The 22,052-nt window shown below is 46.2% G+C and overlaps 1 protein-coding gene across 1 annotated transcript in view; it reads left to right on the top strand.

The window, feature by feature from the left end:
- Nucleotides 1–22,052, top strand: part of EXD3 (exonuclease 3'-5' domain containing 3) — a 116,772-nt gene that overhangs the window by 7,519 nt on the left and 87,201 nt on the right. Inside the window, exon 2 of the mRNA XM_035891884.1 lies at nucleotides 5,107–5,221. Within this exon, the coding sequence (XP_035747777.1) occupies nucleotides 5,185–5,221 (37 nt within the window). The 5' untranslated portion in view covers nucleotides 5,107–5,184. The remainder of the gene's footprint in view (nucleotides 1–5,106; nucleotides 5,222–22,052) is intronic.

Raw genomic sequence — 22,052 nt, 5'->3', positions numbered from 1 at the left:
GCCTTTTTTTTTTTATTTTCTTCTTTTTTTTTTGCTGGTGTCAGTGCTTTTTTTTTTCTATCCTTATCACAAAGAAGTGAAGTTTCTATTTCTAGATTAGTTAAAGATTTATGCGATAAAGGAAAGACTGTAAAAATAGGTGGAACTGCTATTTGCAATTCAGCCTGTGGTATGAAGAGGCCAGAGGCCTCTTCGTGACTTTTTCTCACTGTGAAATAACATGGGCTACTGAGGTGGCTTGTAAGTGGGCTCGGTATGTAGGCGCTATGTGACGTGCTGAATGTGAGACACCATAATTCAAGAGCGGAGCAAAGCTTTGGGGTGGTGCAGCTTAGCTGGTGGGTTATGAAAATGAGGGGTTTGGGTTTACAGCTGATGGGAGCCTAAAAGCCAAATTCTGACCCCAGGGCTGCTGAATTGAGTTTAAGTACAGGATCCAAGGTCTGCAAAAGTCAGTGAAGACACACCCGTAGCCTTCAGCTAATGCTTTTGTTAGGACTTCTATGTCTACAGCTCCTTCCCCCATACTCCTAACTCATTTTTTCTTCTGCAGAGGGATCCGTAATGCTGGGTATCTCTTGCTGCATGTGCCTGAGTCCTGTAAAAATAAAGCAATAAAAGGCAGGTTGCAAAAATCCAAGACAGGCTTAAAAATCACAGTATGGAGAAGACTACAAATAAACATTGCTTCCTAGTATTTGTCTTCTTGTTTCTAAAGCTTTAAGTTACTCTCACTTCACATTTTCAAATCTTTTTCCATAACCAAGCGGAATAGAAACCTGCTTTTTTGTTTTGGTGACATTTTCTGAGGGGAGATAGGATTTTTTATGCAGTTTCTTCACCCAGCTGCTGGACTTTAAGGAAAGCACCAGCTATGGCAGGGCTTGAGATAACAGCACTGGAGTTGACCCAGCGGAGGGTTAACAAACTATCGGGAGAGAGATTTACTGCTTTTCTCAGCCAGCCTGGCTCCAAAGCTGCAGGTTCAGGAGTCTCTTGTTCGCTCCAGCCCCGTGAGGGCCCTGCTTGAACTGAGTCGCTCAAAAGGAAACCAGTGGCCTCCAGTTCCCTGTCTGGTGGTGGCTGTGGCCTCAGCTGTGACTGGGGAAGCAGGACTGTGAGCTCTGTTTACACTATCAGGTGAAAAAGCCTCCCCGTCCACCTGAACATGGCTTCACCTTTGAGGCAGTCGTGCACTGCAGGCAGGGGAGGTGGCAGGCATTTACTGGACATTCATCCTTTCTGCTTCAGACCATGCTCGTTGTTCAGCATGACCAGGTGCAGTCATTAGCTCATTTTGCTTAAATATGAAGCAAAACACTCCTGTATGGCAGTGGTCCCCAAATCAAGAGCTCAGTAGTGCCCACACCTGCTCTGGAGAAAAATCAGATGCTTGAAGAAGCAGTTTGTCTGCTCCTTGCAGACCTTTTTCTTCAGCTGCTCCATGCTGGGTTTCCGTATGGGGAATGCTTTGAACCAAGCAGAGGACATCTGTAAGGGCAATTACCTTCCAATGCACCGTTATTCACCACTTTTTAACTCATCACAACATCCTGCAGGGTTGAGGATGTGGAGTTACATTCTCCCTCTGGACACACTTGGTTTAGACCTGAGTGGGGTTGACCTAATAGGAAAGAACCACAAGCTTGATCCTGACTACAAAAATAGCAGGCAAGGAATGAGAGAATAGCCTTTTTAGTGAAGGACAAGTGAATTACATTTAATACTAATTCCTAAATTACTCTCGTATGATGTAAAAAAGCAGGGCTTGAGGGTTTTTAGATAACGTCAAAGTTGAAGGAAGCCATGAGGAGAAATTGTCACCTTTTTTACTGTTCAGAAGAATGGAAGTGGTGCCTCGAAGTGTCTTCGGGCAAGAAACTTTCACTTCAGTAAATTATTGGATGTGTCTGATGCCAGTGATGTGAAAACTGCAGAGAGGTGCATAACAAACCTGAGGCAGGTATTCTGCAGCAAGCAGCGATTCCTGGTGAAGAGCAGGGACCAGACTGGGGATAGCGTGATAGTTTCTCTGGAAATCTCAGGCATTAGCCCTGACTTTCTTCAGCTGTGTACAGCCCAAAGGTAAAGAGTCTTAATATAGAGTCTTCAAGCATACAGCAAGATGGCAGAATTGTTGAGGTTGGAGGGGACCTCTGGAGCTTGCCTGCTTCGACGCCATGCTCAGAGCAGGGTCAGTAGGGCAGGTTGCTCAGGATGGACAATCTGCAACAGCTCTGGACAGGCTGTTCCAGTGTTTGATCACTCGTACAGTGGGAAAACAAAAGAAAAAGGGGATTTTCCCTAATTTTTAAACATGATTTCCAGTATTTCAGTTCATGCCGGTTGTCTCTTGTCCTGTCACTGGGCACCACTGGAAAGACTCTGACTCTTGTATCTGTGTAAATATATTAAGATAAATACAAAAACTGTAGGCAATGCAAGCAACACAGAAAGAATGAGTAGATGATAGATTCAAAATACTGAATTTCAAAGCAGTGGCACTTGATTTTCTTTGACACCAGTGCTTTGCCCGATGCTTTCTGATGTGTTTCTCGATGTGCTGTGGCACAGCAAAGCCAGTATGTTCAGCTCTAGGTTTCCACTGAGACTCTTGGGACAGCCACCAGAGAGAAATGGGTCTTTCCATAGATGTGTTCTTCAAGTCATCCCTGTTCAGGTGAGCTCCCTAGAGATGCCTCTCTGTCTCCATGGAGCAGGCGGGGAGCCCAGATGCTCAGGTGAGATGCAGATGTGAGCATGTGATAGATGGATTCCGCACAAAGTGCCCTCATGTCTCCGGCTTTGTGTCTCCATAGCAGTACTGATGCTCCCTGTCTTTGCTTTGAGAGGTGCTTCTGGCATGACCGGGGATCAGCAGGGATCAGTCTTGAAGCTTAATGAGCAGACAGAGGAGGTGGTTGTAGGGAACAGAGGCTTACAGGTGTGCATGTGGGTGCGTGGTGGGATGGCTGCCCTCAGACCAGGCTCCTCTGGGGAGAAGATTGCCTTCCCGTGGGGCTGGTGTGTCCAGCAGAGCCCGTGGGGCCCTGCCTGTCACAGTGTGATGGATCTGGCCTTTAGCTGCCCCATGGCAGCCCCGTGTACCAGAGGCTGAGCACGTCTCCTTGGCTCTGCTCTCGAGGTGGCGCACCAGAGGCAGCTAGCCCTACCTGATCTGCTGCTTGAAAGCTGCTCTAGGTCTATGAACATGACCCCATGATGCTGTGAGTGAGGGTTTGGTTCCCTGCCCCTCAAGGGTCAGTCTTGCTAGAGTTGCTGTAGAACGACAGTTGAACGGGAGCGTAAAAGAAACCTTGTCAGAGTTCTGGGAATCTGCCCAAGTGCGTGTTTGTGTCAGTTACTGAGATGGGGTATCGGGGGATGCAACCTGTACATCCATTGCTTGCAAGTGGGGAAATTCTTCTCTTTTGCCCAACTACTGAGCAGAGCCAAATTCTTCAGAGCCCTGGACCATGAACTTGCCATTTCAGTGGGTTTGTGTCCTTGGACAGATCACAGATGAATTACAACCCTTTTTGTTTTCTAGGTGACTAATAGAGTAAGGCTAAAACGTGTTTGTTCTACTTCTGGTGTCTTCCCCACCATCCTGCTTGCCTTTTTTTTTCCTTTATTTGCTAAAGACCTTAAGGAAAGGGAAGGTCCTTCGCTAGTCCATGTTGAGATTAATTCTGACCCACTAGATCACATACTACAGCTGCTTGCACTTAACAGCTTGGCGTGAGATGCTACCAAAGGTGACCTTCATGGTGCCTGGTAGGAACATAAACCTCTTGAATCCCCCTCTGAGTGACGTACACCTAATGCTAAATGTGGGATAGATGTTTTCAAAGTTACGTATCATCTTTAGAAGAGGAGGAGGTTATTACCCTGAGGACATCCAGATGCACTGCCCGTTCTGTGTAATGTCCTGCTCAATGGTGCCTTACTGATACTGCTGATAACAACAAAACCCAATATACTGATGTACACCTTTAGCCTGTTGTACAGTGACTTAAACCACTTGTTATTGCTAGTCCGTTTGTATTTTTGTAAGCATTTGTGTTCTACCAGCACACTCAGAGTGAGTACTCTCGAGGGGGAATTTCCTTCCTGATAAACAATTCTGCAATGTGATTCAGCCGGAAGGCTAGGCACTGGGCTAGGATTTGGGAGACATGGGTTGTGTTCCCAACTCTACCACAGTCGAGATGCGATGAGTGGAAGGGCAAGCAAGCAAAGAGGAGGAGCTGTTTAGATACAGCAGACACATGCTTTCATGTGGGCTGTTTGTCCGGTTTGGAAGTTAGATAGGTCTGGGTTTTTGTTTAGTTAATCAAGTAAACAGTGTTAGAGGCTCCTGCTTGTGCAAATGAAATCTGAAAGCTAATCTTGACCTATTCCAGGAATCCAGGTGTTTTAACTACATGTTGTTTCAACTTGCATGAGATTTCAGATGCCACTTTTCATTGTTTCTTGGTTGATTTAATTCACTGATTCACCATTTAGTTCTCTGATCTTCAGGCAATGTACTGTGACTTCTGCACTAAGTATACACACATAGTTTCTATTATCTTGATTAGAATCATAGAATCACAGAATCATGGAATGCTTTGGGTCGGAAGGGACCCCTAGAGGTCACCCAGTCCAACCCCCCTGCATGACCAGGGACACCGCTAAACACATCAGGTTGCTCACAGCCCCATCCAACCTGGCCTGGAATGTTTCCAGGGATGGGGCCTCCACCACTTCTCTGGGCAACCCACTCCAGGGTTTCACCACCCCCATTGTAAAGAATTTCTTCCTTATATCCAGCCTAAACCTACCCTGGTTTAGTTTAAAACCATTACCCCTTGTCCTGTCACAGCCGGCCCTGCTAAAAAGATTTTCCCCATCTTTCCTATAGGCCCCCTTTAGGCACTGAACGGCCGCAATCAGGTCTCCCCGCAGCCTTCTCTTCTCCAGGCTGAACAACCCCAACTCTCTCAGCCTGGCCTCATAAGATAAGAGATACAAAGGCAACAGACCACACGCAAGATATTTCCTTTGTCATACAGGGTGAAGTTCCTACGGTTTGATAGTAATGCTACATTATTTTTTTTTCAGAAGCAAGACTTTGGGCCACCAACTCTGACCTGTAGACCACTAAGCGCAGCATCCTGATTTGGTGCCGCCTTTGGGAGGATGAATCAGGACAGTGACTCCAGTGATCAGCCCGCTGGTGAGTTTTCTGCGTGCCCAAGTGGTTGCCTATCTTCTCCTGTTCGTTCAGCACAATTTGCTTTCCATTTATTTTCCTTAGTGCTATTGGAGGAGAATGTTGAGTTGCAAATGAAGCAAAACATTTAAATTGCATGCCCTGAAGGTTACTGGTTCTTTCCTGTTCCGCACCTAGATATCAGTGTTCTTAGAACTGCGTTCCATCTTGAAACTTTTTTTGAACGACTGTTTTAATAACTTGTCACCAATTCAGAACACCACGTGATTTTTATTGCCGTGTGTTAGACAATTCATTCAGATTTTATCCATAGTTTAGTTTTCTCTTGCATTGCTTTTATAATTGCTTTGCCCAATAAAGTAAGGCCCAGTGAAGATGCGCGCATGTACCATTTTTATGTATGTCCCATGAAGTTTCAGTGCTAGGGTCCTTGCTGGAGAGATTGAATGGACAGGAATTTGTCACTTATTCTGGCTCCGTCCTGCCATAAATTTCCTTTCCTCTTCCATCCCCATCTTTGGTTGTTGGAATTCAGTATCATCCAGTGCTTCTGGCAGCTTCTGCAAAGGAGAAGGGTCTGGGAGACGCGTAAGCCAGGAGCAGTGCCCACAGCCTCCCAGGCTCTTGCTCAGCTGTGTGCTTTTTTGGATGTGTAAAGGGGCGTTCTCAGTTCTGACGTGAGGGCTATTTTATGACAGTTTGCATTGTTCCCTGCTCTCACCCTTAATGGGTGAGGTCTTTTTGTCTGATTCCTTTTTCAGAAATAGAGGCTATTATGGGAGCTGTCTGCTTACAGGTTTGGGGATTTTTCTTTTGTTGTCAAGAGCCCTGAAAGTTTCTTCCTCCCCTTTTCAGCCTCACTCGGGCAAACTCATCCAGACCATATCTGCCTGAGGGGATTGCTAGGATATCCCCTTGCTGGGGTAGCAAGGAAAGTGGCCCTCGTAGCCACCAACCTTGTGCCACGCTCTTGCTGTTGCAGTCCACATGGCTGTAGGCGGAGCAGGTTGATGAGTTTGGGTTCCGAACACCTGCCTACACTAAAGATCTCCCTGTTGTCTGAGGGTTTGAATCTGGGAGTTCAAGAATGGAAAATTTTTGGGAAGTTCCTGTGTTAACATGGAATATCTATTCTTTAATACTCTGCACGTGTTTTTATTACTGTGAAGAGATGATGATTACACCTCAGGATGTCACACAGATCCACAGAAGGATTTGGAGACTGGGTCTTTGGAAAAAGAGATTTGAGGAAAGTCTGCCTAACACAACCCATCCTGGGTGCTCATGAGAGATGGATGGATTGTGTGGTCAGAATATGCAGAGATTGCTCATTGCAGCATTATTTTTTGTAGGGGTAGTAAATGTTATGCTTAGGGTTTAGATCCACTCTCTAAAACAGGCACTGGATTGAAGCTGTCAGGAGGGACATATTTCCAATGTACTGCTTGTGTGGATTTTACACTTTCTGTTGAAGTGCTTAGTACTGGTTGCTATTGGAGTCAAGGTACTGGGGAAAGGCCTCATCCGCTGACAGTTTGTATCCTGACTGAAGATAGGGATCTTCAGACTGGGACCTCCATTTGTTCAGCTTCCAGCACCAGCCCTCCGTAGCCACTGAGTAAGCTTTATGTTGTTGGTTCCTTTTTTTATCTAAGCCTTGCTACCACTGTAGCTATACTTAGAGAGGAAGGATATTATAATCTTGTGAAAGATTAAAATATTTTTACTGTAATTCATCTGGAAGGGTAGTACTTTTCTCAGGGTAAGAGACAGCCAAGGTTTTTCCCATTCTGTCCTCCCCTGTGCAGGAAGGAAGTGCTGGCAAAGGCCCCCTCAGCTTCCTGTCAACTTCGGAGCACATTTCCAGACACAACCTTCTCCACCATCCATCATCCAGCCCAGCCAAACAATCACAGCAGCACAAGGGCAAAAACACACGTCTCGCGTAAATGCTTTGGAGGCAGTGTGAGCGTGAGCTGCCAGGATTCGTGCCCAAGCCAGTTTGATCTGTAGGCTGCATCTGACAGCAGGTTACTGCGGATTTTCTTCCCTTCCCTTTATAATCAAGTTCTTCAGTAACCAAAATTCCCCTTTAGAAGCAGCAGCTTAACAAAGAAAAAAAGGGGAAAAAGAAGGAAAAGGGCTGATGTTTAGTAAAGAAGCTGCTGCCCTGACAGGTTGTGGAGCCTTAGGCCACGGAAGCGACCCAGGGTGCTCTCTGGGCTCTCTGAGCGCCTCAGGGTGATGAGTCTGGCCACAGGGGAAGGAAGTGGCTGTTGACTGGCATGACGGAGGCAGAGGTTTCTGCCAGGTCTTCAGGGCAGGGCAGTGATGAGGCAAACGCTATCTGTGATACCTTAAAGAAGGAGGAAATAAATAAGGTGGAGGCCTCGCCTTTAAATGAATCACCTTTGCTGAGTATGATTCTGTGCCTCTCTCCAAGAAAAGGTTCAGAACTGAACTGTCATCTTTTTCATGTATTACTAGTTTTGTTTAAAAGCTGCATTGCAATATTTAGATATTTTCAGACCTGTCTGCCCTGTAACCTTTTTTTAACCATTCCTTAAGACAGCTATTTGGTTTTATTTTTTTTCAGTTGGGCTTTAGTATTCTTGCCAACTTTGAGCTGGGAATTTAATTTTCGTTCTGATAGCAAAAGCCTGCAATGATCGGCTGCTAAGATCTCTATAACTTCCTGAAAGGAGGGGAGGGCTAGGGGGAGTTGGTCTCTGCTCCCAGGGAACAGGTGATGGGATGAGGGGAAACAGCCTCAAGTTGTGCCAGGGCAGGTTTAGGTTGGACATTGGGAAAAATTCCTTCCCCGAAAGGGCTGTCAAGCACTGGAAGGGGCTGCCCAGGGAAGGGGTTGAGTCCCCATCCCTGGGGGGATTTAAAAGACAAGGTGCTTAGGGCCAGGGTTTAGTGGTGGGATGGCAGGGTTAGGGTAATGGTTGGGCTTGAGGATCTTAAAGGGCTTTTCCAGCCTAAACGATTCTATGACTCTATTCTATGAAATGATGAGCAATCACTGAAACACCTCTCAACACCACTGTATAATCCTATTGTACAACTGGAGATGACAGAATACGAAGAGTCTAACTTGACAGATAACCAACTTTTCAATATCTGAGGCTTAATTTTCCTTATAAGTCTAGCCCGAATGCTTTATGTGTAAGCCTGAGCACCTACGTTGGCCTTTCCGTGTGTGAGCATCCACACAGACAGAGCCCTGTCTGCATTGCCATGGTGTCCCTCTACATTTTCCAGTAGGTATTTTGGAAGCCATGCTATTGTTCTTTGGCCCAAGATACTCCAAAGCTACCTCCCAGTGGGTTGTGTCTAACAGCAAGAGGACTGGTTTGTACTTGGGAATGGAAGGAGCGGGGTGGAAAGACTATGAGCCACCACAGCGATTACACCTGCCCTCCTTCTTTCATGCTGATGCTGCCCATGTTGAATCGTATGCCGTGTTTGAGCCCCCGCCTCAGCTAAGCACATCAGCTTGTACATTAGTGTGGGATTAAACCACCTCCAAGGCTTTTCTGTTTGGGTCATTGGAGGGTTTGGGGTAAAGTTCAAGTCAGAGTCCAGCTTAATGGTAAATTTAAAACTCACCCCAAAATTCCAGCAGTTGCTTATAGTGTTAGAAAATAATATTTTATGGGGTTGCATTTTTCCTGAATTAACTGACACTACAGGATTCCTTCAACCTTTCCTCTGACTCTTCTCTCTGAAAAAGGCTGCTGTCAGTCATTTCAGCAGCGTGACTGTCTTTGTGGTGTGCCCTGCGTACTCAGAGTCAAAGTAGTATTTACTTAAGGCTACATTTTGGCGAAGTTGGGATGAAATTTGAATATGAATGTAAGCTCTATAGTTAAAAGAAATAGTATGTTGTTTTAATGATAAGGGTTTTAGACTAGAGCTGTGGAAGTAATTGGTGAAGACTTTCCAGAAGCAAATTGCGTACTGCTGAAATCTGGCCACTCTGACCCCGTTTCTATAGTGGCCAATGTGGCAGTTTTATTTGTAACTCATCTTTCAGTGCAGTTTATGCTTTTCATACTTTCTGTATCATGTAAAAACCAGGATGTAACTCTCAACAGCCTTGATAAGCAAAAAAAATTCCCCAGCTCCATGCTGGCTACCTGCACAAGCACCTCGTCTGCCCAGCCAGATGTGCCTTTCTGTGGTTATTTCATTCCTTCTCCCCTGTTTCACATTATTATTGTCCTTTGTCTGGGCTTGCAACAGGCATGGGGTAGGGAGTAAGCTCCTTAAATGCCTTTACAATGCTGTGGGACAGAAATTATTTCTTATTTAAGGTCTTTACAGAATGCGGTATTACGGAGTCCTCACTTAAAATCTGAAGGCATTTCTGAAATGCTAACAATCTACCAGAAATGCACACAAATAACACCCACTGCAAAAGAAAAGGAGGTAAAGGCTACAGGGGTGGGAAGGATAATACACAGCAGTAATAGCTGCATGTTTATGGAGACAATTACAAACCCCCAAGACTCACCCATCCGGGCGACAGCCTAGAACTAGGAAAAGTCAGGTTTCCCCACTGGTCAGGGCTGAAAGCAGACACTGTCAGCTGAAGTTGTCAACTTTAAAAGAAAAAACGCAAAACTCAGCAGCCGAGTTTCAGGTCCTGCCGTGGACCCCAAGTCCCCAGACAGTTTGTGGCATTTGGCAGTCTCATTTCCCTGTTTTGTGAAAGTATGAATCTTCCCCTTTGTGAAGCTGCTTGACTGTACATGGGAAAGTGCTCACATTAACAGCATGCAAAATTTCTTAATTTCCTTATAGAAAATAATTTATTTTGCCTTTGCTTGTCCTGACCCTCCTGTTTGGAGGAAGAAGACATCACTCTAACAGGCAGCGGGTGCAGTTCTGCTCAGTTCCTGCATGCAATGATCTATTTATTTTATTGATCTAATTATGCACCGTGCCAGTTAAAAAAAAAAGGAGACAGGACGGTGACTTGTTGACAGTGTCCCTTTTAAGTACAAAAGTGCCAACTTGCAATCAGTCCACTGCGTGCTAGCCGAGCAATGTAAGGAACGCAGGGCGGCAGTAACATGATCAGATTTGCTGAAACCACCAAGCAAAAGTGGTGCTGCGCTGGGAGAAGCTGCGAGCAGTGGAGGTGTTTATTTCAAGAGGCTGTGGCTGGGAGGACTGGTGATTCTCAAAGAAGTGAAAGCAGGCAGGGACTTGCGAGCCCCTTCTGACATGTGCTGGTGGCTGTCATGGTTCATGGCCCAAGGGGAGACAAGTCCTCAGGACTGCCAAAGTCTCTGAAAAGTCAGAGAAATAGGCCTGTGATGGCAAATGCTGTTTGCCCAGGGACTGGAAAACACCGTGTGACTAAGAAGAATGATGTTTAGCTTGGACATGTGGCCATACGACATAAACTGATTGATAACAAAGAGGTTTTCCATAAGCTGACTGCTGGTCTCTATGTTCCCCTTTGCAAAAAGGGACGGAGTGTAAGAGCTATTTCCTCCCACTCTGTTTCTTTCACATAAATCTGGTGAAGACAAGGGTCAGCTTAAATCCAACAGTCCCAAACAACCATCACAAACTCTGGCAAGATCCAGGTAACAAACATGGGAGGAAAAACATACTGTGAAATCAAACAAGTACTAGTTATGAGAAAGACTGGAGGTGAAACTGTCCCCTACGACCCGAGACCGTGTTACTGCCTCTTCGTGCCTGTTACCCTGCAGCCCTGTGAGAGGTGACAGCATTTTCTGCATCCTCCTTTCCCAGGCTCCGCAGCCTGTGCTCACGAGGCAGATGCGCTCCTCTCCAGCTTGACAAGAACCTGCAGGGTGGTGCATGCTCCACAGGAGCAGAGGGGGGTGCCTGCAGCACGTGGCTGCAGATCTTCTCGCCCAAGGTGTCTGCCTGTCACCAGAAGGGTTTGGGAGTAACAACGCAGCCTCCGTGTGCGAGAGGGGCAAGAGGAACGATTCTGCCACTGCAGGGATGGGGATTCGTTTGTGTTTTAGTGGGAACTGTGAGGCAATAGAAATATCCTGCTCCGAGCCTAAAGCAGCGTTTGCTGTGTGTGAGATTGTGAGTTCTTTTAAATTAAACTATTTTGCAAACACTTCCTTCCTGCATTTCTCAGAAGGAGGGAGGGGGGTGTGCAAAGAATGTTTGACTGCCTTTGACGGAGGAGGAAAACTGAAGAAAACAAGAGATGCAATCCTAACTACTGACCTTTTACTTGAGCTTGGTGATGTTTTTCAGCAGCAGAGCCTCCAGGGAGTAACAGCATCCTCCTTGCTATTGTGCTGCCTGCCCAAAAAGGGGGCTAAAGTTCAGCTTTTATGATGTTCTCACTCTGGGCTTGTGGGAAAAAGGCCACATTCCCTTTCTTAGGTCATACGAGTGCAAGAGATGACAGAGTCCTACAGTCTAACCCCAGGGCATTAGGCCAGTTCAGAATGAGACTGGGATAGACAGCTTGGTAAATATGCAGCCAGCTTTTTCTCCTTACGGAGATTCACAGCAGGTGGGAGGGTAATTTACATTGTTAAATTAAAAGGCACTGATTTATTCTATGTTGGTGTGTTATTGTTTCATAAAAGCACACGGGTTGCCATTACTCATAATGGATTCTTGCACTTCATTGTTAAATACTCCTTTTCCACTTTGGTCGACAGTTACTGGAAATGGATGTTATCCACTAAGACAAAACCAAGAGGCAAATAAGCATAAAACAAAACCCCAGCCTCCTCCCCAACAAACCACAGGTTTTTAGGGAACCCTCCACAGTTTTGAAGATGGAGATTATTGCAGTAGCTGTTCTCAAATTGTGCTCCTTGTCCATTGGACCGTTTGTTCCCCGTACCGTGCAGTAGGGGCTAGTGAGCCATCGGTCCATGTGCTCACTGCTTCAGATCAGGCTCTCCATCTCGAGGTGCCACCTCGCCTTTGGCTCAGCACCCTGGTAGCCTGGCTGTCGCCAGTTCCCAGAGCAACTTCTAGTATTTCTATCCATTGAGGTTTCCTTCGGCCTCATTACTGAAGTGTCGTTCAGTAGAGCTGGTGTTTCCAAATGGCACCACCCTGGCTATGGAGGGATGTTTGTGCTTCCTGAAGAGTTGAGCTGAGGAGGAGGTTCTGCTTGGAAAGGCTGTCGGTCTTAAGGATAGATACTGGTTTAAAGTTAGTGTAAGACATACTGTTCAAACAATAAATCTGGGCGATGCTGACATCCATCTGCGTTTGCGTCCTTTCAGCAGCGCTTGCAGCTCCAGGTGCTGCAGCATCTTAGCTTGGCCATACTGTGCTGCGGCAGGCTGAGAGGTCCTGCCTTGTGGCTGACCTATGAGTTTTAGCTTAAGTTGGAGCCTTCTCTTCTGCATCGTAGAGCACATAAAACTCAACATTGTAGCTGGCTACCCTGCAGTTCATCGAAGAATATGCATCACTACCTACTATATGATGTATATCTCTATACCTTGCGAGGAAAGATGCGCGTTTTGGCAGAACAGAGCAAATGGAAGTGCTGACTGATCTAGCAGCTTAATTGCAGCTGCAAGGGAAAGGTCTTGCTCCCCGCCCTTCTCCCAGAGGCCTTCATACCCGGTCCTGGGTACGTAAAAGTCATCCTCTTTGCTCCAGTGCTGCTATCTTGGACCCTTCACTGGCCCAGCAAGAATGGGTCTTTGGAGATATTCAAACTCCGCCTGGATGATGTCCTGTGCACCCTGCTCTGAGTGACACTGCTTGAGCAGGGGAGTTGAACTGGGTGATCTCCCGAGGTCCCTTCCAACCACTGCCATTCTGTGATTCTGTGATTCTGTGATCTGTATTTTGGCCAAGTTAGGTCATTGCCAACAGCTTGGATGGGACTGGCTTGTGAATGGTCTGCTGAGGACCGGAGCCTGCGCCAGCCAGGGCAGGGCAGGGGCTCTCTGCATTTCATCAGGGTGAGCTGCTGAGTGGGGAGGGTTCAGGTTGGTTGGTGTAACCGCACTGCTGAACGATATGTGATAGAGATGTAACAAGGATGAGTTGCTTTGCTTTTGCAGTGGCAAAGTGGTGAAATACAGCCAGGTATTAATTCAAAGTGCTTGAAAGGCGTGTACATGCCAAAGCACACCTTTGGATGGCTGTTTTATGGATGCAGATGTGTTAGGTGTTCCCCCCTCAGTCATGCTTTCACCGCCCTGGGTACCGCACGTCGGTGACGTTGGTGCAACATGTGACTGTGGCGAGGTGAGGGCCAGCTCAACACACTTTGTGATTTTTTTTTTTTTTTTTTTTGTCTTTTGACATTAAGCCTTGCCTTTGCAGTGTCTTCCAAAGACTGACCCTCCAGTTTGGTAAATAGAAATGCCTAGTTACCTGGTATGTGCAGGCAGATGTTTGATTGTGGAGGAGAGAAATGAGGTCCTTGGAGTCTGTCAGCTCTCTGGCATTTCTGGTTATCACAGTGAGTGGTAGAGTACAAATTAATGCTGGGACAGGCTTGGAGATGAGGGAGGTTTGCCAGGAGGTTCACCGCAGGCGAGAGAGTTGGACCCATGATGTGAAACCATCAGGCAGTGGCATTTAGATGACCCCAGGAGCATGTCTGATCAAGGCAGAATCACGGTTCTTTTATCCAGCTTGAAAATTGCTTAATATTAATCTGCCTCTCTGGCTTACAAGTATTGATTTTCATTTATACAAGAAGATGCCAGTGGCAGACTGACACACGGTACTGTCTTGGCATAGGTGCTGGATATACAGTCTTGCCCGACTGACCCGCTCACCACCGCTGGCGAAGTGGTGAGCAGTGTCAGTGGCTGTGGAAGAGCCCCTGTCCCTGTTGACTTCCAGGGAGGGAGGCCACTTTGCAGAACTGTAGGCTTTGGCTCTGTGGATCATTCATTTAACCTTATTTAATTTTGCCTAATTTGAGGAGGTATCTCGCTTAATTCTCTTCTGGATACTCTTTGTACTTCGCTACACAGGCATTGGGAGGGAGAAGAATTTTTCCAAATTGATTGTTTTTTCTTGGGGAAAAAGAAATTAAGATTTATTATTGGTTTTCCCTCCTCAGGGCTCTACCTCAGAAAAATCCTCTGGAAAGCAATGTTCAGCTTTTACTTCAAGAAGTATGTAGCAAACTACCAGTAATTCAGCATAACAAAAGTTCACACAGTTCAGAGCTTTCATGATTACAGAGGAGCTTTTCTTGGGATTTTTAAAATGTCCTAGACACAATTAAAAGAATTTCTCAGCAAGGAGAGCGCAAGCTGGGGACTCTCCAGCAGATGTAATCACTCAAGGAAAACTTTGTTTGGCTTGGCTGGGTCCTGCCTTCGTTCCATGCTCTTTCATCCTGCCGCCAGTCTTTGTCTCTCAGACTTTTGCAGTGTCTCTCTGTCCGTCTTTGTCTCTGTCTGTCTTTCCCTCTTTCAATTTGCCCTGCGTTCCCTTGCAGGCTGAATGGGACAGCGTTAACCTGGCTACTTCCAAGACAAACAGCGAGTCAGATTGAAGGAGGGGGCCCTTGGCTGTCATGAGACTTCGCGGCCACTCACTTCCTAGAATTAAAGGCTGGGAGTTGAACTGTAAGCCGGCCAAGCCAGAGACAATGCTTGGGTTTCCATTTTGTTCCTTTGATACTGACTTAAATATGTGTACCAAATGGGAAAACAAAATTTACATAAAAGTAAGCAGAAATCCACTTTCTTATACAGATCTGTTTTATCCTGTGTCTTCTGGTGCGGATAACACAAGTAAGCAAAAGCCATCGGTTGTCTCCTACAGGACTTTGGAAATCAGACCTGCTTAGAGAACTGGTTTGTAAATGAAATCCTGACTGTGGTGGGGGTTTCTTGGTAGTGCTGAGACAATGGGACTGTTGCAGCTGGAATCCTGGTGGGCAAGAGGAGACTGCCCAGTGGTGCGGCAGCTCAGGCTGGTGCGGATAACACAAGTAAGCAAAAGCCATCGGTTGTCTCCTACAGGACTTTGGAAATCAGACCTGCTTAGAGAACTGGTTTGTAAATGAAATCCTGACTGTGGTGGGGGTTTCTTGGTAGTGCTGAGACAATGGGACTGTTGCAGCTGGAATCCTGGTGGGCAAGAGGAGACTGCCCAGTGGTGCGGCAGCTCTGGGCACGGCTCGTGGGGGACGCTGAGAGTTCCCCTGGTCCCTGCTGCCTGGGATGGTCTGGGCCTTCGCTGGGGGCTGCACACCGGGTTTCCAGAGCTGCTGATACCAGGCTAGAGTAAGTTAGAAGTAATTGTGAACACAAACGAATCCGTACTGATGTGAAAGTGAGGGAGGTCAGGACCGCATACCTGTTCTCGTTTCCTTGGAGGTTCTGCTGGGAGACTTTGGGTGAGCTGCTTCCCTCCCCAGTGCCCACGTGTGGAAGAAGTGTGGCATCTTCATGCCTTATAGACTGCAATGTATAGGTGCGGCTTTCTAAGGAAACCAGCACCTGCTTGATGTAGAAAAGGAAAAACACAAACACGGAGGGCTGTTGTCTTCGAAGTGATACACGGCGTTGGCAGTGTGTGACAGTAATTCACTTAGCATGGCTGCTTTGCAGTGTGTCTTGGTAGCACCGCTGACTTGCAAGAAGGTGTTGAAGTGGTCACAGAAAGGGCTGTGAAGGGATTGCATTTGGGAGACCAACACGCCCTTGGCTGCATCACAGGTGTGATAGGGAGATTTCAAAGAACTTAATTTCAAATGTCTCCAAAATAAAGAAGGTGGTGGTGGAGGAGGGCAACTGCTTGGAAGGGATCTTGGGTAACTGCAGCTCACAAACACCTGCAGAGAGTGTTAGGTTGTTCAGATCACTTTGTGTCAAACTTGGTGGTGTTTTTGCAATGCCAGGGAGCCCAGTACAGGCTTCTTGATGTGTTTGCTTTGGTGCTCGCAGAGGTCCAAAGCCAGCTTCTTCTGAACCAGCTGCAAGCTCTTATGGGTCGCGAAGTCTGCTGCACCTCCTGGGTGGGGGACACTCGAGACGGCACAAAGAATCATTGAAGGCAAGTATTACATTCAGTCACATCTCTCATGCTGCATGATCCCTTTTCGGGATGGAGCTGCTGTGACAGTGCCCGGGCACTTTGATCTTTTAATCCCTAGCAACTGCAGGGTGCTCTCCTTGGAGAGCCGTCTCAGCCCACCTCCTTCTACGCCCCGCAGCTCACTTGTTTAAGCTATTACTGAGTCCACGTATTTATTGTCCTTCATTTCAATATCTGATTGTACTCATTTTCTATTTTAAGAGGTTTTACATGCTCTGTTACACCATTATTATTCTAACTATGTGCTCAAATGGGTCTGTGGTGGCCTATGTACTATAAAACAAAGTACTGTTAATATCAAGTCTTTGGTGTCAGGCCTTGTGTCTGGCAGTGCACAATGACACGATTGTACTTGTGAGTGATCGGAGCACTGTGGTGGATGGTCTGGTTCTTCCATGGAATATGATGACATGCAAGTATTATAGGTTAAATTATATGTGCATTTTAAATAGGTGAAGCTGTGAGCGAATAAGTATATGAAAGATTGTTGAACTTCCCTGTTTGACAGTTATCAGCTAATTCTTGGACATCCCAAGCCAAAATTTGTAGCAGTATTAATTTTCCTGTGAGGCTGAAGACTGAGGAGACTTTAACTCCAGTCCTTGGTAGTTCCTAAACAGGAATGACCCCTCAGGAAAGTCAGGCTGAAACATGCTATCCTGCTCCTTCATTATTTTTCATTAATTCTGTGTAAACCATTCTGCTCCGAGTGGGTTACAGACTCCAAATGTCTCCTAAAACACAGGGGGATGTCCCACTTCCAGCCTCTCACCTTTCCCTTCCAGCTTCCTTACTGAACGCCCCACTCTTCTGCCACCGCAGCAAGGCAGCTGCTGGCACTTCACTTTCCAGACTTTCTAGGTGTTCTAATAGACCTGTCTCTGAGTGTGCCTGATCCTTCCTCTCTGCCTTGGGGAAAAGGCAGCAATGTATTAAAGCAAATGCACGTTGACACGGGGCCACCAGTGGTAACCAGTTCCTGGTTACATTGCCGTTATTGTGCCCTGTAGCTGGGTGTTTCTAGCTGGGTGTATCGCCTATGCTTATGGGTGACAGGAGCATGGGTGTGAACACCAGTACCTTTCCCCTGCTCCTTCCACACCTGGGATGATGTTGTTGTGCTTTTTGGACACGAGCTGGTTTTCTGCTTTACACTGCAGCGTGCTGTACCCGCTCGTGCTGACCAGTGGGCAGCAGTGATTGCAGCACCATGTTCTGCTGTGTGATTTGGGCATGTTGCAAGTCCCCTTACTGATGAACTTGCAATGAGGAGTGATAAGGTTCCTTCTCTGGCACTGACGGACATCTTAAGATGCTCTGAAGTACCTGCGATGATTACTCAGGTTGAGTGGAAGGCCTGCAAAATGCCTGTGCAAGGGTGCTCATTGCCCCAGACTGCATTACAATCCAGCCTGGCCTCCCTGTCTAGCGGTACGACCATTGCAGCACCCAGATCCTCTGTGGCCCACCCCATCAGCGGTCCCTGAACTGAACATGGTTTTGGGAGGCAGCAGGATATCGCACGCTAAGCTGTTTTTCTCAGTTTTGATTCAGCAGTGTAACTCAGTATCTCACACTAAAAAGACTTTCCATTGGTATTCATGGCTCATAGAACAGCTCCTCAACCGTTTCCTGAGGGTTCGGAGGGAAAGGATCTTTCCATGCATAATTTAATCACATTCAGCAGTGCAGCAGTTGGATTTTTTTTTTCCCTCCACAGAAAATCTATAACATCTTGTTAGTTAAATCTTATACTTTACAAAATGCCAGTGAGCTTGCTTATCTTGTTCATTCAGATAAACACCTCTCAGCATCCTGTTTTTCTTATGTCATACGAACAGGAAGAGAACGATTGTTTGAGATGTGCGTCAGTCATAATGGTAACCAGGCAGCCACGTTACCCTCCCCATTGCCATAGAAACCAACAATTCTCTTCAAACACGGTGGTGGGGAGCTGACAGGTAGCCTTTCTTTTCCACTTATCCTCCCAAGAGCTGTAACTTTGCAAGTCATGGTACGACCTCTCCAAGATTATTTTTTTTTTAATTTTATTTAAGAGGGTGCACCTATAAATTTTCAAGTGAATGGCCATCATTACTTTTACCTCAAGTAGCAATGATCTCCTTTACTCAGCCTTGTGTCTAGTACTAGAAACACTGAGAAAATCCAAGACAAGCTGTTCAGTCAGTGGTAGCGCAGTGTGAGTGGGCAAGTTTTTGCCTGATCCTGGGTGTAAGATCTGTAACGTGTCCTGGAGAGGAATGGTTTGAGTCAGCTGGCTTATGGAGAAGCTAAGATCTGTAACATGTCCTGGAGAGGAATGGTTTGAGGCAGCCGGCTTATGGAGAAGCATTTGGCTATTCTGCAGTCACTTAAAGGTGACCTGAAGAGTTTTGTGCGTGGAGCAGATTCAGCATTTGGGGCACACATAGGAGTAATTGGAACTGTTCCTGGCACCTCAGGATGGGGCTTTCAAAAGCAGCAACAGGAGCAGAGATATGTATGAAGAACACGATATTTGAAGGTTCTTGCTTTCTCTGGCAATACTGAGTATCAATACTGGAGACAGTTTTAACGTAACGCTCTGAGATGTAATTACCCATAGGAAGAAGGAGGAATGTTTCAGTGTAGGAATTCTACCATTACTTTCTTTAACGTAAGCAGAGTAGCAATTGCACTCTGCCTGTGGAGAGCTTGATTCAGCATGGACAAACAGGTCTGCTGCACTTTTTTTACTTGAGTCTTTTAATTACGCTATATGTAACCTGAGGGTAGATGAGAAGCTACTTTGCAAACCATATTTTTGATTAGAAGAAAGCAATGCCATTTTCTCAAATTAGCACTTAAAGCAAATCAGTTTGGTTCACTATACTGCCCAACGGGAGCGTGGATCATGCATGCCCATATCTGCTGCCCTGTCTGCATGGCTGTTACTTGTAGCCTGTCTCCCTGTGCAGGCAGAGGAGGAGGAGGAGGGAGGAGAAAAGGAGGAATGCACGGAGCTGGTAATAGTGTTGGAGGCATCATCTCCTGGAAACACAGTCTGAGGGACAGAAAATAAACCATCTGTGAGTGGGAACTGCTGGCCTGGAGGGGGTGATCATTGCTTACCCACTGTTCCTGGCCTTGGAGGAATGGCCAAGGAAGGAGCAGCAGAGGGAAAGTGAATTTCCCAGCAACAGACTTCAGGAAGGCAGGCGGGGACTTCCAGGACGCAGTGCTGCGTGATGCAGGGTACCAACATTCAATATCTGAGAGGGAGAGGTGAAATAGCTGCTGGTGGGATGGTTGGCATGTCTTCTTCTGTCCTCCCCCAGTGCTCAGACTGGAGATGTGGAAGTAAACGGAAAAAAGAAGCATTCCTATGAAATTCGTACAGATCTACACTTGCAAAAAGTTGACAGAGATAAAACCTGAAGAGGCATTCATTTCAGTTTTCTGTATCTTTCCCCTCAGCAGATCTATTAAGGTTAAAAATATCCATGCATCGGGGGAGATGACCCTAATATCTGCTGCAGACTTAAGCTTTAACACGTGTTGGGTAGAGGATATGAAGAGGAACTCTCACGCAGATACTGGAAAGCTGTGAATTTCAAAGTAAATACTTAATAAAAGCAATAAGTGGCAAAATGTAATGTGTTCTTAAATTTCTTAGCCTTGTTCCGACAGTTGTGCCTCCCTCCTTCAATTCCGCCTTTGCACGCATTGGGCAATAAAAGCTGTGGGCTTTTTCCTTCTTGGAAAAGTTAGTTTCGGTTGTAATTGCAAGACGTTGCTCTTGTCTCTAATACCCACCATGAACTGGAGTTTTTACTCAGCTGACAGCTCTACCTTCTGCCAGTCCATCTGTGTGCTAAGGAAAGGATTAGACCTGTTATGATAACCCGGCTCCAGAGAGAGAAAGTGCCAGAAAACTTGGAGGTGCTGCAGCCTTGTTTTCCCCTCTCATTTTCTACTGGTAGAAAACTGTTCTATGTATTAAGATCTACAAAAGCAGTTTTTATAAAGAGCAATGTCTCAAACCATGGAAAGAGCATCAGAAGGAGATCTGTATTTATGATGTGTGCTCCTGCTTTCCCTGCCTATGGCTTCCTCTCTTTAGCAGAACCCGTCGATGATTTCCAGCAGCGTGATACAGGAGTTTCCAGCAGTTTCCCCATCCCAGGTGAGCTGCAGCCCTACGTTCCCATGAGAAAGCTCAGTTGCACCTTTATTTGCTTTGCTAAATAAGCTGGGCTCCTCACCACACACGATGGAAAAGTGTTTCCATCCTCACTTCTACGTGACACAAGATTTGGGGTGTCTCTTGAATGTTTTGTTAAAGCATTTCATGGTACAGCTTGATAGAAAGCTCACATGAACCCTAACTTACTTCCTTATTTTAAGCAGAAATTAAGTGGTAATTAAAAACTAGATTAAAAAGTTAGGACATGGACCCAAGCCCGGTGAAATGCTTCTGAGGTTGATGTGCATGGAGATTTTTGTGTCAGCTTCGTTGAGTGAGTAACTAACAGTTGGGTCATCTCGGGCGCTGTGTGGGGATGCTCCCAAAGCTGGGTAACCTCTTTGGTTAGGTTTCATTTTTATTTCTTTAGCTGATGCCAGATCTGAAGGGCACCTTCTGCTTGCGTGCTCCGATGCGGGTGCTGTTCAGGTGTTTGTGTGCACAAAGTGGCAGGAGTGCACCTGGGGCTGAGGTGGGGTGCAGGAGAGGAAGGTCCTCGCTGGAGGAGCACCCAGCCTGACTGCCTCATGTGGCGGGGTCTGGTGGGCAGCTCTCCTTTCTCTTCATTGACAAAACCACCAAGAAAATCAGAGGAAAATGTTATTGGCTGTTCTGCTCAGACAAGCAAGCCTTTTCTTTTAATGAGAGTGCGTTTTGTTTGATCTGTGTTTTTTGGGGGGGAAATGATGAATTTTAGCCATTATGAAAACAAAGCCCATGGTTATTTGTAAGGATTGTTTTATAAGAAGCATATGTGTGCTTTATTATTCTTTTGCTTGAAGTGTGGGGATTGTTTTCAGTTGGGAGGTTGCATTAGAGGAATGTGAACTTCTGACTCACTGAGAAATGGAGCCTGTATTAGCAAAATTGTGAGGTTTCCTATTATGTTTTCATAACTCAAATTTCTCAGAATGGAAGGGATCTCTTTTGCCCTTAGTTAAACAGTGACTTTTACTGCCATTGAGAAAGAATGGGTTCTTTTTCTAGAAAAACTTGTATTGCTTTCAGGACGCTTTTACTCTACCCACTCTTCTTCATTTCCCTTTCTCCTGGCCAGCACAGCATTTCTCCTTCACAGTGTTCTTCCTTCTCCAGCCATATTCCTGTTTGATCTCTGCATTCTGACATTTCAGTATCAATGTAGTGGGCAGTATAGACTAAGGTATGGCTTAACATAGTGACCCCAGGAAGGGGGAGGCTCAGCTGGTGGCCTCTGAGGAGTTCCAGCTTTTCTTGAGAAGAATCAAATGAAAAAGATGAAATCAGGACCGAAGGCATAGCCAGGTGCTGTGATGAGCTTTTGCAAGGATGTTAGAGAAAATACAATGAGCAGAGCTAACCCTGTGATACAGTATTGCATGCTGCCACATTAATGCAGTAGTTCAAAACCAGAGACTTGCTGGCCTGTCCCTTGCTATCCTACATGCAAGGTACATCACTGAATGAGATGTTTCCATTAAATCAGGTCTGTCTGAAGGATGGCAAAGAACCACCAGAAGATAAGCCTCTAGATACTGACCGCCCCCTGAAGTGAAGCAAAATATTCCT

The sequence above is a fragment of the Egretta garzetta genome, unplaced genomic scaffold (assembly GCF_000687185.1).
Source record: "Egretta garzetta isolate BGI_Z169 unplaced genomic scaffold, ASM68718v1 scaffold143, whole genome shotgun sequence".
NCBI classification, from domain to species: Eukaryota; Metazoa; Chordata; class Aves; order Pelecaniformes; family Ardeidae; genus Egretta; species Egretta garzetta.
Note: the sequence above shows the minus strand (reverse complement) of the source record. Positions and strands in the feature narration are given on the sequence as shown.